This window comes from Poeciliopsis prolifica, unplaced genomic scaffold (assembly GCF_027474105.1).
Source record: "Poeciliopsis prolifica strain line A6 unplaced genomic scaffold, Auburn_PproV2 SCAFFOLD148, whole genome shotgun sequence".
Lineage (NCBI taxonomy): Eukaryota > Metazoa > Chordata > Actinopteri > Cyprinodontiformes > Poeciliidae > Poeciliopsis > Poeciliopsis prolifica.
This window is the reverse complement of record NW_026562523.1, coordinates 102,869-119,630: the sequence shown is the minus strand read 5'-3', so window position 1 is coordinate 119,630 and position 16,762 is coordinate 102,869. Positions and strand designations below refer to the sequence as shown.

General features: G+C 49.9%; 1 protein-coding gene across 1 annotated transcript; it reads right to left on the bottom strand.

Annotated features, from left to right (window-relative positions):
- Nucleotides 1-4,821: 4,821 nt before the first annotated feature.
- LOC129355829 (pleckstrin homology domain-containing family O member 1-like) lies at nucleotides 4,822-16,091 on the bottom strand. Its single transcript, XM_055025440.1, is given in 7 exon segments — nucleotides 4,822-5,880; nucleotides 5,883-6,096; nucleotides 6,231-6,329; nucleotides 6,407-6,511; nucleotides 11,196-11,336; nucleotides 15,130-15,276; nucleotides 15,842-16,091. Coding segments are annotated over 7 exon segments (1,128 nt in total). The 5' UTR covers nucleotides 15,869-16,091; the 3' UTR covers nucleotides 4,822-5,485.
- Nucleotides 16,092-16,762: the final 671 nt, after the last annotated feature.

Here is a 16,762-nt window from a genome sequence, read left to right as displayed (position 1 = left end):
CTGGACAGGAGGAAGAGACGATTATCCTGCTTAAGGAACCTTCTCCAGTCGGTCCATCAGCTGGAGTCAGCGGTTCTGTTAGAACTCTGGAATGGATCCACCGGTACCGACTGCTCCACAGGAACCATCAGTCCGAGGAAGAAACGCCACATGGGAGATCCGACTCTACACTCTGGATCGAACCAGATCTCCATGGAACAAAGAACCAAAGAACGGTTGGCACATTTAGCCTGGTGGTCTGGCAGGTCCGTTTAAATCTACCTCAGAACCTGCTGGTTCTGGTTCTGAACGCCTCGGGACTGTCAGAACCAGCTGTTTTCAGCAGGACCTTCTAGAAAACCTGCAGGTGGGTGTGAACAGGTCAGTTCTGTTCTACAGAAAGCCAAAACTCAAATGGACCTCCTGTCTCCTCTGTGGATCCAGCAGAACCTTTGGGTGGTTCTGGGCGGCCGGGTTCTCCGCCCAGTGAAAAAGCCACAGAGCAACAGGTAGCATGCGGATGCTACAACTTAACTTGGCACAGATGTCACCAGGGCTTGCTTCTTCGAAAAAACAAAACAACAAAAACTGCCACTGAAAAATTCAAGATGGCTGCCATCTTTCAAGATGGCCACCACTGTTGTCAATTCAATTTTTTTCACTAAAACTGAAAATATTTATCACAGATGCATACTTTGGTGTCAAATCATGTACAAATGAACCCATATTTACTGATAGTTATTTTTTAAAATAAATTTTTCAAGATGGCCGCCATTGTATTTGGTGTCAAATCACATCCTACGTATTTTGAGACATTAGCATCATATTTTCTTCCTCTGTGTTTCAAAATGGCCGTCGTGGTCGTTGGATAGTATATGGTTGGAATAATATCAGTTATTGCCAGTAGCGGGCTAACTGAAATGTTAGCTTCAATAACTAATAATTCCCTGAACAAGAACCTTAGCTATGCTAATGCTGAACCACGAGGTGAATTTAAAAAATAGCAGATTCTATTGCTAAATGCTATTGTAACCCATGTGACCGACATGACCCATGACCCAATCATCTTTCAGTTCATTGTCCCGTGTTTCCAGGTTGGCTGCTGCTCACTGTTGGTTGTTGATAAAACAACTTGAAGTTTCTAAATCGACTCATCATTTAATCTCTAAGCTTTGGAGATTTGCGGTGAGTTGTCAAATACCATCTGACTTGACGTTGTATTGTATCTGCAATAATAGTGCCGCTAATATTTCCCTCCCATTGCAATATTCGCCAGGTTGTGACTCATTAACATTAACATTAACATTACTTACTAACTTAATGAACAGTCACACTGTTGCAGCGGGAGTAAAGACCACACCTTTAATACTTAAGGGTTTCCCCTTCAACTTTAGAGTTGATTGTTTTTCATGATTTCTATCCTGGTGCAGCAATGAAGTTTGGTATCCAACATGATTTAGTTTGTAGCTATTTTGATCAATCACATTTTTAAATTGATTGATTTGATTCAATATTAGTTTTGTTTGTAACGACTACTAATTATGTCAATTAAGTAATTTTGAACTTGAATTATGAAGTGCACTTTTTAAAAGGATTTTTTTTCTTATTATTATGAAGTTGTCAAAACATAGTAAGTATGTATTTGTTTTCTACTTGTTTAAATATAACATTTACATTTGAACTTAATGTGTGTTTACTGGCCTTTTAGGTCAGGTTTTTTCACTGACACACTTGATGACGTAAGATGGCGAGCTACCCACCCACCCTCTGGTGGTAGGAAACAGAACTACACCTTCCATGTAGGAACTGAACAGACTCTAAGGAGTATTAAAAAGGGAAAATAACTATTCTCCCTTCATTTTGGACCTCTTGTGGACTCTATTAGGTTTTGAAGTGTCACAGATTATTATTATAATTGTTTTGATGGTTTGTTTTCTCTTTTTCTGTTTCTTTTGAGAACATTATTTATTTTTTTGGTATTATTATTATTATTGCCACTACAATAAATAGCAGTATTAACAAACCTTTTTTGGCATCAATTGTATTAATTATTCACCTAATCATGACTCCATGTCGTACCTACTTCTGATCTACAAACTGGTTAACCCTACACCTCGCAGTCAGATCTGCGCATCTAAAGAAAGCGTTACATGTGGCGAGCCAGCCAGGAGTCTTGTAACGGGTGAATAATTGAACAATTCCACAGCGCTTTGATTTTGGATGTATTATCTTTAACAAAAAGAAACAATAGATGTTGTTACTCAGTTGGGTTTAAACATCCAACGATCTGTGTTAGTTACTGGCACTCAGAGCTGTGATGATGAAAAAGAGATCATTGAACGTTTAGAATGTTATGGTGCAGTAAGAGGTTTTTCATGTTAGTGATCCACAAAGTGCATTTTATAAAAACCTGATTGTCGAGTTTGTAGAAGATTCTACATTAATTGCATTACAACCCATTTCCCCATATAATTATCCTTCCTGAAGTGGACTAGATGTGATATTTTGTATTACCTCTCTTGCTTCAGAGTATGAAGCCTCAGTGAGTAGCAGCAGCCCTTCCATGGACTACATTGATGAGCTGAAGAACATAGCTAAACGAAGCGGAAAACAATTTGAGGAGGTTCTCGAAGGTGTGATGGATTAAATAAGCACACATTTGGAGAATGCAGGAGGCGATGATGGAGATGAGGATGATGATGGTGGTGATGAAAAGGAGAAAGATAAGAAAGATGAAATCCTCAACATAGCCCAAAGTCAGCAGACGCTGCTAGCTGTGCCTCAAGCGTTTTCAGCCCCTCCACCCCATTCGTCCACTAATTGGCAGGGGGCGCCACCTGGATTTAGCCGCCCCTTACACCGCCAACCCAGAGGGTCTCTTTGTCGGGGAATGACCTTATTCCGCAGAATGTTCAAAAAGTGGTGGTGGAGCATGTTGTAAAAAATAGTGACTTTTCCACATCTTCACTTAGACTCCGCTCATTTTCAGGAAAAATTCCTAAACCAAGCAATGAAGCGGATTATGACTCATGGCGATCCCAGATTGAATTGCTGCTTGCTGATCCCAGCCTTTCCAGATTGCATATTAATCGGCAAATTGTTGAAAGTTTGTTATCACCAGCTGCTGATTTGATTAAATGTTTGAGCCCTGGTGCATCACCTTCCACTCTTCTTGAAGTCCTTGATTCAGCTTTTCAGACGGTACAGGATGGAGAGGAGCTTTTTGCTCAGTTTCTGAACATTTTTCAGAATCCTGGAGAGCGGCCATCCTCTTACCTGCAGCGATTACAGCTTACCCTCAGCACAGTAATAAAAAGAGGAGGAATATTACCAGGAGACAAGGACACATATTTACTTAAACAGTTTTGTCGTGGATGCTGGGACAATTCAGTCATCTCTAAGTTGCAGCTTGAGGAGAAGAAAAGCAATCCCCCACCATTTTCTGAACTCTTGTTGTCACTCCAGACAGAAGAGGACAGACAAATTGCTAAAGAATCTCTAATGAGAAAGCACATTCAGTCATCTAAACAAAAAGTGACCATTCAGTCTCAGAGTACTTGCTCTTGTGGTCATGAGACAGTTAATGAAGAACTGAAAGCATTAAAACAGCAGATTCAACAACTCCAAAGGCAGATGTCTTCCCTCATGTCCAGAAAGACACCTGTTAGAAAAAAATCAGAGCTGCAGCAGACCAAGTCTAAACCAAGTACTAGCTATACCTCACTTCAGACCGCTGGAAGACCAAAGGCAGGACACTGTTTTAACTGTGGTGAAGATGCCATATTTCTTCCCATTGTAGTAACAAAGCGACTCCAAGCCAAAGAAGAAGAAGCTTCGTCAGAAACAACAAACGTGGGATGGAAAAAAATCGAGCCAGCAGTTAAACTAAATGCAGTTCCTGCTGAGGGACACTCAGGAGCTGCTACCATCAGCTGTCCCGAATCCCATTCTGAATTGTCCTGTGTATTACCCAAGGGTCTCATTGGTATGAAGAGCATGGGCCAGATTCAAATCAAAGGAACACCCTTCAGCTGTCTTCTTGACAGTGGGTCGCAAGTCACTACAGTACCCCATTCATTTTATAATATGCACCTTTTTGACCATGAAATTATGCCTCTGAACAATCTGTTGGAAGTTGAGGGTGCCAATGGCCAAAATGTACCATACCTTGGGTACATTGAATTAAATGTGACTTTTCCACCCGAATTTCTTGGCTCACCAACTGAAGTGGACACCCTAGCTCTGGTGGTTCCAGATACCAAAACCACACATCCACTTCTATTAGGCACAAATACCCTTGACATTGCTTACAAGAAGCACCTTGAGAGCAAGGCTACTACTTTTAAACCCATTTAAACCCTTCTTGATACCCTAACCCTTTGGGTATCAAGAAGATCCTGCAGCACAGGCATAGTCAAACTGCATCTGAACATCCAGTTGTCCTAACTCTGCAGCCTGACCAACTACAAATGATATTATCTGGCCAAACTGTTGTCCTTGAGGGATGTTTGACCACACAGTCACTGAAGGAAGAGAAGGTGGTTGTTGTTGAATACCCAGCCTCTTCCTGTCTGCCTGGGGGACTTACGGTTAACACCTGTCTCATGAACATACCTCAACATCAGCCTTGTCACCTGCTAAATGCTTTAAAACCATAAACATAAGCTAAACTGCTAAACAAAAAAAAAAAAACTAACGTTATGTTGACTGTCTCTAGTCTTCAAGTCTCCTGTTTTGAAACGCCCATACTTCTCTCCAGGCACAACGTGACGCCTTATCGCTTCAACGATTCATGAAGCGACAACTGAAACATCATGTCACATAAAATTAATCCAAGTCATGAAAATGGGAAATGTTTTATGGCAAACATAAAAGGGTGTAAAAAACAGCAGCCATCTTGAAAGATGGCCGTCATCCTGAAATTCAAGTGGCTGATGGGAAATGCTAATGCTATAGCCATACCTGAATGATTTTCACAGTAATGAGCTGAATGAGAAGAATTCTCCTGATCCGGTCCTGACTGAGGCAGAACGCCTGACCCGCTTCTATCTGCCTCCGTCCAGAACCAGATACTGTTGGTTCTGGTCCAGAGCTGAGAACTGGAAGGTGGCTGAAGGTCCAGATAATTTCCTTCTCCACCAGAACCTGCTCCCCTGGAGCCAATCGGACCTATAGCCAACAGAACCACATCATCTGCATAGACGTTGATGTCCATCAACTTTAAAATAAAAACATAAAAAGCAGCATTTCAATATTTTACAGCAGATCTTTAGACGGGTCCAAACCCAGGAGTCGTCCAACCAGAACCTCAGGTCAAAGTTCTTCCTGAAGCCACAGATACCTGAGGACACCTGATGTTCAGGTGTTTGTGGGCGGAGCTTCAGAGACCCAGCCAGGTTCAACAGAACAGGAACTTCTGACAGGGTTGATGAGGGAAACGGAACCACAGGAAGTCTTTATGACCCAGCAGAGTCCAGAACCGGGCTGTGGTTCTTGTCTGGCTGATTCACATCAGGCTCTTGCGGTTGGGTTTGGTGCTGTTGAGGCAGCCGGGCTCCAGCTGGCGGTACAGCGCCTTCAGCTCCTGGACCTCGTCCAGAACCTGCCGGGCCTCGGTCCAGACGGCCGCCGCCTCCTCCAGGAGCCGCTGCGCCTCGGCCCGCGGGCCATCCGGTGCTGGCATCCCGCCCTTGGCGCCGCCCGGCTCGGCCTGGATTTCCAGCAGGAGCTGCTCCGTCCGCTGCAGCTTCTGGTCGATGAGCTCCTGCAGCCGGCAGAGCGGTGCCGCGGTTCTGCAGGTTCCGGTCGGGGTTTGGTTCTTGGCGTCCAGGTTCAGGATCTCGTCCATGGAGACGCAGCAGTTCTTCTCCACGGCGCACAGCCGCCGGTCTGGCTGGGGCTCTGGGCCGAACCCGTCCTCTGCCACACGGCCGTCTCGCTCTGGGACTTGGAGGAAGACTCAGCAGTCCGGTCTGCCAGCGACCCATCCATCTGGGACCGGGAACAGTCTGGACCGGGCTGGGCCGGCGGTTCCGAAGCCACGCCTTTATGAGACACTGAGTCCTCCTCCTGGATGAGGTCAAGGGTCAGCATCCCATCTGAGGAGGAGGTGGACGCCTGGCGGACACACAGGAAACGGGTCACAGCTGGTTCTGAGGAACCGATGAGCCCAAACATGCGGGCCCTTGGGCGGGCCGGAATGTTCTGGGTTCTGGACGGATGTGGGACCTACAGGAAGGCGTCATACTGACCACAGCCAGCAGGTGGCCTCTGGTGGGCAGCCGGCGGTTGTGAGGGATCTTCACTCGGTCTCTGGTCAGGTGAGACAGCTGGGAGTCATCCACCATCACCTGAGGGAAAGAACCGAGACTGGATCAGGTTAAACTGGGCCAAATGGAGGGCGATTCTGTTGTGGTTCTGCTGGTACCTCATCCAGGATCCGGTTCTTGGCTCTGGTGATGGCCGTGTTCAGGATGTTGATCCAGGAGTCCTTCTCCTCCGGGCTGACAGCCAGGAACACCTGGTTGGGCACCTGCAGGACAGAGGCACACCTGGTCAGGGGGGCTACTGTCCACCGGGTGTGCCAGTGTTGATGTGGTTCATGATGATGATAAGTCAATTATTTCATGATGATGATGAGCTGTTATTGTCTGTCAGAAATCAAAATATTTCTGCCTGTCAGTCCACCTGGTTCGGCCCCGCCCACCTGAATGATGTCATAATGGACGCAGCACCGTACAGGTGACTCACAGCTAATGCTAACTGATTATGATTCAGGGGTGTAGCCTGTCTCCAGGCGTGTAGCCTGTCTCCAGCCGTGTAGCCTGTCTCCAGCCGTGTAGCCTGTCTGCAGGCGTGTATCCTGTCCCCAGGCGTGTAGCCTGTCTGCAGGCGTGTAGCCTGTCTCCAGGCATGTATCCTGTCTCCAGGCGTGTAGCCTGTCTCCAGGCATGTATCCTGTCTCCAGGCATGTATCCTGTCTCCAGGCGTGTAGCCTGTCTCCAGGCATGTATCCTGTCTCCAGCCGTGTAGCCTGTCTCCAGGCATGTAGCCTGTCTGCAGGCATGTAGCCTGTCTCCAGCCGTGTAGCCTGTCTCCAGCCTTGTAGCCTGTCTGCAGGCGTGTAACCTGTCTGCAGGCGTGTAGCCTGTCTCCAGCCGTGTAGCCTGTCTGCAGGCGTGTAGCCTGTCTCCAGCCCTGTAGCCTGTCTCCAGCCTTGTAGCCTGTCTGCAGGCGTGTAACCTGTCTGCAGGCGTGTAGCCTGTTTCCAGGCGTGTATCCTGTCTCCAGGCGTGTAGCCTGTCTGCAGGCGTGTAGCCTGTCTGCAGGCATGTAGCCTGTCTCCAGCCGTGTAGCCTGTCTGCAGGCGTGTAGCCTGTCTGCAGGTGTGTAGCCTGTCTGCAGGCGTGTAGCCTGTCTCCAGGTGTGTAGGCTGTCTCCAGGCGTGTAGCCTGTCTGCACGCGTGTAGCCTGTCTCCAGGCGTGTAGCTTGTCTGCAGGCGTGTAGCCTGTCTCCAGGCGTGTAGCCTGTCTGCAGGCATGTAGCCTGTCTCCAGCCTTGTAGCCTGTCTGCACGTGTGTAGCCTGTCTCCAGCCGTGTATCCTGTCTCCAGCCGTGTAGCCTGTCTGCAGGCGTGTATCCTGTCCCCAGGCGGGTAGCTTGTCTGCAGGCTTGTAGCCTGTCTCCAGGCATGTAGCCTGTCTCCAGGCGTGTAGCCTGTCTACAGGCGTGTAGCCTGTCTCCAGCCATGTAGCCTGTCTGCAGGCGTGTAGCCTGTCTCCAGCCATGTAGCCTGTCTGCAGGCGTGTAGCCTGTCTCCAGCCGTGTAGCCTGTCTGCAGGCGTGTAGCCTGTCTCCAGGCGTGCAGCCTGTCTGCAGGCGTGTAGCCTGTCTCCAGGCGTGTAGGATGTCTCCAAGCGTGTAGCCTGTCTGCAGGCGTGTAGCCTGTCTCCAGGTGTGTATCCTGTCTGCAGGCGTGTAGCCTGTCTCCAGCCGTGTAACCTGTCTGCAGGCGTGTAGCCTGTCTCCAGCCGTGTAGCCTGTCTGCAGGCGTGTATCCTGTCCCCAGGCGTGGAGCTTGTCTGCAGGCGTGTAGCCTGTCTCCAGGCATGTAGCCTGTCTCCAGGCGTGTAGCCTGTCTGCAGGCGTGTAGCCTGTCTACAGGCATGTAGCCTGTCTCCAGGCGTGTAGCCTGTCTACAGGCGTGTAGCCTGTCTACAGGCGTGTAGCCTGTCTCCAGCCGTGTAGCCTGTCTGCAGGCGTGTAGCCTGTCTGCAGGCGTGTAGCCTGTCTCCAGCCTTGTAGCCTGTCTGCAGGCGTGTAGCCTGTCTCCAGGCGTGTAGCCTGTCTCCAGGCGTGTAGCCTGTCTCCAGGCGTGTAGCCTGTCTTCAGGCGTGTAGCCTGTCTGCAGGCGTGTAGCCTGTCTGCAGGCGTGTAGCCTGTCTCCAGGCGTGTAGCCTGTCTGCAGACATGTAGCCTGTCTCCAGGCATGTAGCCTGTCTCCAGGCGTGTAGCCTGTCTCCAGGCGTGTAGCTTGTCTGCAGGCGTATAGCCTGTCTCCAGGCACGTAGCCTGTCTGCAGGCGTATAGCCTGTCTCCAGCCGTGTAGCCTGTCTCCAGGCGTGTAACCTGTCTCCAGGCGTGTAGCCTGTCTCCAGCCTTGTAGCCTGTCTACAGGCATGTAGCCTGTCTGCTGGTGTGTAGCCTGTCTCCAGCCGTGTAGCCTGTCTGCAGGCATGTGGCCTGTCTCCAGGCGTGTAGCCTGTCTCCAGGCTTGTAGCCTGTCTCCAGGCGTGTAGCCTGTCTTCAGGCGTGCAGCCTGTCTCCAGCCGTGTAGCCTGTCTGCAGGCGTGTAGCCTGTCTGCAGGCGTGTAGCCTGTCTCCAGGCATGTAGCCTGTCTCCAGGCATGTAGCCTGTCTCCAGGCGTGTAGCTTGTCTGCAGGCGTATAGCCTGTCTCCAGGCACGTAGCCTGTCTGCAGGCGTATAGCCTGTCTCCAGCCGTGTAGCCTGTCTGCAGGCATGTAGCCTGTCTCCAGGCGTGTAGCCTGTCTCCAGGCGTGTAGCCTGTCTCCAGGCGTGTAGCTTGTCTGCAGGCGTATAGCCTGTCTCCAGGCACGTAGCCTGTCTGCAGGCGTATAGCCTGTCTCCAGCCGTGTAGCCTGTCTCCAGGCGTGTAGCCTTTCTGCAGGCATGTAGCCTGTCTCCAGGCGTGTAACCTGTCTCCAGGCGTGTAGCCTGTCTGCAGGCGTTTAGCCTGTCTGCAGGCATGTAGCCTGTCTGCAGGCGTGTAGCCTGTCTTCAGGCGTGTAGCCTGTCTGCAGGCGTGTAGCCTGTCTGCAGGCGTGTAGCCTGTCTCCAGGCATGTAGCCTGTCTCCAGGCGTGTAGCCTGTCTCCAGGCGTGTAGCTTGTCTGCAGGCGTATAGCCTGTCTCCAGGCACGTAGCCTGTCTGCAGGCGTATAGCCTGTCTCCAGGCACGTAGCCTGTCTGCAGGCGTATAGCCTGTCTCCAGCCGTGTAGCCTGTCTGCAGGCATGTAGCCTGTCTCCAGGCATGTAGCCTGTCTCCAGGCGTGTAGCCTGTCTCCAGGCGTGTAGCTTGTCTGCAGGCGTATAGCCTGTCTCCAGGCACGTAGCCTGTCTGCAGGCGTATAGCCTGTCTCCAGCCGTGTAGCCTGTCTCCAGGCGTGTAGCCTGTCTCCAGCCTTGTAGCTGTCTACAGGCGTGTAGCCTGTCTGCTGGTGTGTAGCCTGTCTCCAGCCGTGTAGCCTGTCTGCAGGCGTGTAGCCTGTCTCCAGGCGTGTAGCCTGTCTTCAGGCGTGTAGCCTGTCTTCAGGCGTGCAGCCTGTCTCCAGCCGTGTAGCCTGTCTGCAGGCGTGTAGCCTGTCTGCAGGCGTGTAGCCTGTCTCCAGGCATGTAGCCTGTCTCCAGGCGTGTAGCTTGTCTGCAGGCGTATAGCCTGTCTCCAGGCACGTAGCCTGTCTGCAGGCGTATAGCCTGTCTCCAGCCGTGTAGCCTGTCTCCAGGCGTGTAGCCTGTCTCCCAGCCTTGTAGCCTGTCTACAGGCGTGTAGCCTGTCTGCTGGTGTGTAGCCTGTCTCCAGCCGTGTAGCCTGTCTGCAGGCATGTGGCCTGTCTCCAGCCGTGTAGCCTGTCTGCAGGCGTGTAGCCTGTCTCCAGGCATGTAGCCTGTCTCCAGGCGTGTAGCCTGTCTCCAGGCGTGTAGCTTGTCTGCAGGCGTATAGCCTGTCTCCAGGCACGTAGCCTGTCTGCAGGCGTATAGCCTGTCTCCAGCCGTGTAGCCTGTCTGCAGGCATGTAGCCTGTCTCCAGGCATGTAGCCTGTCTCCAGGCGTGTAGCCTGTCTCCAGGCGTGTAGCTTGTCTGCAGGCGTATAGCCTGTCTCCAGGCACGTAGCCTGTCTGCAGGCGTATAGCCTGTCTCCAGCCGTGTAGCCTGTCTCCAGGCGTGTAGCCTGTCTGCAGGCGTATAGCCTGTCTCCAGCCGTGTAGCCTGTCTCCAGGCACGTAGCCTGTCTGCAGGCGTGTAGCCTGTCTGCTGGCGTGTATCCTGTCTCCAGCCGTGTAGCCTGTCTCCAGGCGTGTAGCCTGTCTGCAGGCGTGTAGCCTGTCTCCAGGCGTGTAGCCTGACTCTAGGCGTGTAGCCTGTCTCCAGGCGTGTAGCCTGTCTCCAGGCGTGTAGCCTGTCTACAGGCGTGTAGCCTGTCTGCAGGCGTGTAGCCTGTCTCCAGCCGTGTAGCCTGTCTGCAGGCATGTAGCCTGTCTCCAGGCGTGTAGCCTGTCTGCAGGCGTGTAGCCTGTCTCTCCAGCCGTGTAGCCTGTCTGCAGGCATGTAGCCTGTCTCCAGCCGTGTAGCCTGTCTGCAGGCGTGTAGCCTGTCTCCAGCCGTGTAGCCTGTCTGCAGGCGTGTAGCTTGTCTGCAGGCTTGTAGCTTGTCTCCAGGCGTGTAGCCTGTCTGCAGGCGTGTAGCCTGTCTCCAGGCGTGTAGCCTGTCTTCAGGCGTGTAGCCTGTCTTCAGGCGTGCAGCCTGTCTCCAGCCGTTTAGCCTGTCTGCAGGCGTGTAGCCTGTCTGCAGGCGTGTAGCTTGTCTGCAGGCGTGTAGCCTGTCTGCAGGCGTGTAGCCTTGTCTGCAGGCGTGTAGCTTGTCTGCAGGCGTGTAGCCTGTCTGCAGGCGTCTAGCCTTGTCTGCAGGCGTGTACCATGTTGCCTGGGGAGCTGCAGCGTTGCAGTCTGAACTTGCTGTGGTTCTTCTTGCTGCGGCTCTTGTTCTTCCTGATCTCTTCGCAGCGTTCATAGTCGGACAGGTCCAGAACTTCATCGGCCCGGCCCAGTTCCTTCACCTGGACACACACAGGAAGTACGGTAACTGACTGAGGAGGCGGAGCCTGGAGGATCAACACCAGGTCACCAGGAGGGGCGACAGTTCAAGGTTAGATCAGGCCAGGTGAGGCCGGTTATCATGGTAACCATGAATGAGGCACAGTGGTGGCAGGTGGTGATGTGGACCTGCTGGGCTGCTCCAGAACCAGAACCGCTCACTGGCTGGATCAGGATCTGAACAACGTCATCAACAGAACAGCAGGTTCCGAACACAGCAGCAGAACCACAACCACTCTGGAACCTCTTGAACCTTCACTGGGTCAGAACCAGACCCAGTCCTCCCTCTGATCACCTCCAGCTTCATCCCATCCCGTCTGTCTCCATGGAAACAGCATCTATTATTGAGCAGCCTTAAGTTGAGACTTCCTGGGAACCAGCCCCCTGCCGGTTCTACTGGGCTCTGACCCGACACTGCTGCCAGGCAGAACCGCCAGATACAGGTGGGATGGGCGGATGTCCTATCTGTGCCTTCTATTAGCTAAAAGATGACTAGATACTGTTAGCTAGATGCCTAGATAATGTTAACTAAAAGATGCCTATATAATGTTAGCTAAAAGATGACTAGCTAATGTTAGCTAAAAGATGCCTAGATAATGTTAGCTAAAAGATGTCTAAATAATGTTAGCTAAAAGATGCCTAGCTAATGTTAGCTAAAAGATGACTAGCTAATGTTAGCTAAAATGCCTAGATAATGTTAGCTAAAAGATGTCTAGCTAATGTTAGCTAAAAGATGTCTAGCTAATGTTAGCTAAAAGATGTCTAGCTAATGTTAGCTAAAAGATGTCTAGCTAATGTTAGCTAAAAGATGCCTAGATAATGTTAGCTAAAAGATGTCTAGCTAATGTTAGCTAAAAGATGACTAGCTAATGTTAGCTAAAAGATGCCTAGATAATGTTAGCTAAAAGATGTCTAGCTAATGTTAGCTAAAAGATGTCTAGCTAATGTTAGCTAAAAGATGTCTAGCTAATGTTAGCTAAAAGATGCCTAGATAATGTTAGCTAAAAGATGTCTAGCTAATGTTAGCTAAAAGATGACTAGCTAATGTTAGCTAAAAGATGCCTAGATAATGTTAGCTAAAAGATGACTAGATAATGTTAGCTAAAAGATTACTAGCTAATGTTAGCTAAAAGATGCCTAGATAATGTTAGCTAAAGAATACTAGATAATGTTAGCTAAAAGATGCCTAAATAATGTTAGCTAAAAGATGTCTAGCTAATGTTAGCTAAAAGATGTCTAGCTAATGTTAGCTAAAAGATGCCTAGATAATGTTAGCTAAAAGATGTCTAGCTAATGTTAGCTAAATGACTAGCTATGTTAGCTAAAAGATGCCTAGATAATGTTAGCTAAAAGATGACTAGATAATGTTAGCTAAAGATTACTAGCTATTGTTAGCTAAAAGATGCCTAGATAATGTTAGCTAAAAGAATACTAGATAATGTTAGCTAAAGATGCCTAAATAATGTTAGCTAAAAGATGTCTAGCTAATGTTAGCTAAAAGATGCCTAGATAATGTTAGCTAAAAGATGTCTAGCTAATGTTAGCTAAAAGATGTCTAGCTAATGTTAGCTAAAAGATGTCTAGCTAATGTTAGCTAAAAGATGCCTAGATAATGTTAGCTAAAAGATGTCTAGCTAATGTTAGCTAAAAGATGACTAGCTAATGTTAGCTAAAAGATGCCTAGATAATGTTAGCTAAAAGATGACTAGATAATGTTAGCTAAAAGATTACTAGCTAATGTTAGCTAAAAGATGCCTAGATAATGTTAGCTAAAAGAATACTAGATAATGTTAGCTAAAAGATGCCTAAATAATGTTAGCTAAAAGATGTCTAGCTAATGTTAGCTAAAAGATGTCTAGCTAATGTTAGCTAAGAGATGACTAGATAATGTTAGCTAAAAGAATACTAGATAATGTTAGCTAAAAGATGCCTAAATAATGTTAGCTAAAAGATGACTAGCTAGCTGTTTAGCTAAAGATGTCTAGCTAATGTTAGCTAAGAGATGACTAGGTAACACCAGAACAGCACCTTTAGCTTGTTAACTAGCAGCCTGTAGGCTACTGGTGTTTATGTTCATGAAGTGAGGAGTGCTGGTTACATTCACTTGAGTAACTTTTTTGGAAAAAAGGTTCATATCAGAGTAGTTTTATATTGCCTACCGGTCTGCGTATCGATTTATGAATGTGTGTGTGAATGGGTGAATGTGACTCCAGTGTAAAGCGCTTTGAGTGGTCAAAATGACTGGAAACGCGCTATATATGTTCAGTCCATTTACCATTTTACTGCTCTGTGCCTTTTTCTTTTACTTGAATAATATTATTGTTGCCAAGGAGATTCTTTTTGTCTCCTGTTAAACTCGTCTGGACTGATCAGAACCAGAACCTCTGCTCTGAGTCCGTCTGCATCCTGGGGCGTTTGTTCCCGCCGATGTTGCATCATCGATCGATAATCAATACTCTCTGAGAATGGTTACATAATGAGCCGCGCTGACTTCTGACCTCTGGCTGTCCAGCAGCGTGCTTCTGATCCAGAATCAGAACCGCCTGGTGGAATCACATGGATCCAGAACGTTTGTCTGAAGTTCTGATGATTTTAGACAAAGACAAGAGTCAGCTGCTTCTGACCTGCGTACCCCAGGTGACCCCTGTTGACCCCGTGTGACCTCAGGTGCCGATCTCCTCGGATTGTTTGCAAGTCTGTGAGGAACTGATTTGAGAAACAAATTGAAATCCAGAACCGAGTCGGCCCGACCCGCTTCCGGCTGGTTGCCATTGGTTACCTCAGGAGCTACCGTGGTTACCGTGGAAACCAGCAGGCCCCCACAGACCGGTTTCAGACCGGCTGATCTGAAACCGGATCAGAACCACCAGAATGGTTCTGGTGATCCGCTTCCCTCTAACTCAGGGGTGGACACTCCTGGTCCTCGAGGGCCGGTGTCCTGCAGTGTCTCCTGGTCCAACAGCTGAATGCAGTCCGGTTCTCCAGAGTCCTGCTAATGACCTCATCATTTGACTCAGGTGTGTTGAAGTAGAGAAGCATCTAAAAGTTGCAGGAGCCCCTCCAGGCCTGGAGTTGCCCACCCCCTGCAGAGGCTAACTGAAGTGGGAACTGGAAAAACTTTCCTCCCAGATCGGACCTCTAAAGGTTGTGAAGGTCCGACCGGCTCGGTTTCAGTTCCTCTGTGGTTCTGATCAAGTTATTTCTGATCGGACAGGAAGACGGCCGCCGCTGACAGGAAGAGGCTGGTTGCCACGGTAACGCTCTGAACCAACGCACCAGGCCTAATATGGTGCCGACAGGAAGAGAACATGAACGCATCACAGAACCAGAACCAGCTCTGTTCTCCAGTTCCCTGCAGGATCTGGGACTGGTTTAAGAGAGAACCAACGGTACCAGACACTTTGGGTTCGAACTCACTGCAGTGAGACCAGAAGGTTCTAATCTCTGGTTCTGTGAGGCGGGTTCAGCTCCACAGTGAAACCTGATCTTTCTGTGTTCCTCTCAGACTGAAACTGGACTCCTGTCAGCAGCAGGAAGTGAAGGAGAACCGGATGGAACCAAACCAGATCGCAGAGGAACATCAGGTTCTGCCGGGTCCAGTCGAACTCTGAGGTTCTGAATGTTCTTCAGACTGAAGCGTGCAGAATGTGTCCAGAGAACCCCGGCCACTGCTGCCCCCCCGCCCAGTCCTGTACAAGCCCCGCCCAGTTATCTATAAGCCACGCCTCTCCTCAATAGGCCCCGCCCCGGACTCACCTCCTTCTCACAGATGAACAGCTGGTCTCCTTTCAGAACCACGAAGCGGTTCTTCCAGATCTCCCTGAAGATCCCCTTCCCACAGAACTTCCTGATCCAGCCCGTTTTGTCCGGCGCTGAGTTCTGCTGGCCGGGCTCCGCCGGACCCTGAAACAGGAAGCTAAACTCTAGTGCTGACCTCTGACCTGCGTGGTTCTGATTAGAACATGAGTCCATCAGCAGAAGAAAGAGATCTGACAGGTGGTGCGTTCAGGCTACCAGTCATTATTCTTACCAGCCTATGATGCGTTCAGGGCCTGGTTTATTCCAATGGGTCTGTGGTGCGTTTCAGGTGTCAGATGTTAGTTATCTAACGTGTAACATGAGCCTTTAAGCTGTTGGCAGATTAACTGTCACTCTGCTCTGGGTTCCCCTCTCAGCTTCCTGATTCACTGACACATCTGTTTACACCTGAACGCATCACCCTTCTCTGCAGGGAGACTATTTTTTTAATAACTTTTCAAAGTCTTTACACCGAACCTAGCAGAACCCGACCTCTTTAAACTGCACAATAACAAACCGTACCTTTCTTCTGAAGTCGGAAACAGAGTCCGCAGCAAATAGCGGCTTTTACGGCCTTCAGAATAAAAGTTCAACCTAATCCTGGGGCTTTTGTTCCTCCAGATTCAGCTTAACTGTAACAAGCAACCAGTACCGGTCCGTCTGGACTCACCCGTTTCCCGGAGCTGTTCTTCTTCATCGTGAGCTGAAACGCAACTTCTCCCACTTTTCATGCAACTCCGTTATTCGTCCACGCAGCGCTGCGGAGCGGCAGCCGCGATGGAGCCGCTGAAGCCGGGAAAGTTCCGCAGGGAGGCCGGAGAGTCCCGCTCTGCTCCGCCCGCTCCTCCGCTCGCTGTCCGCGGGGTTGACAGACTGACCGACCCGCCGCCGGGCTCCGCTTCTCTCTGAGCAGCTCTAGGGGTCGGTGTCCGATTACTCCTCCTCCTCTCCTCCTCCCGCGGACTCCCCGCTGGCTCAGCGGCTCCTCCGCAGCATCACAGCGCCCCCCGCTGGATGAAGGCATCAGCTGGAGGTTCTGAAATCTGGACCATGACCAGACGGCGGTTCTGGTCCGACTCAGATGGACCCAACTGGACCCCTGGTTCCGTGCAGCAGCAGATTTGTTCTCAGATCCGGTTCTGGTCGACCCGAGTCGGTTTCAGGGTCGGCCCGGATCCCAAACTCTGTCAGACACCAAGACCGGCCGGTGTAGCTATCCTGCAGGTCCAGTCTGGCCCGTCCGGTCTGTCAAGATGGACCACCGTCCTGCTCATCACGACCAGAGGTCCAGAACCGGAGGTTCGGCCCTGGTCGGAACCAGAGGCCCAGTCTGATCCTCCTACACTTGGTTCTGGAAAATATTTGATTTCTGCTCCATCAGAACAAACCTGACCTGGTTTTCCAGACCAGGTTCCAGGTACTCTCACTGTTTCTGGGGAGTTAAAGAGCTCACAGATGTTCTGATGAGATCCAGAACCAGAACCCACACATTGCTACCACATCCAGTTGTTGATTCAGACTGGAGGGAAATGTTGATCCGACTAATCGAGTTCGGAACAGAAACTAAAAAGGAAAAGTTGAAACTGAACCA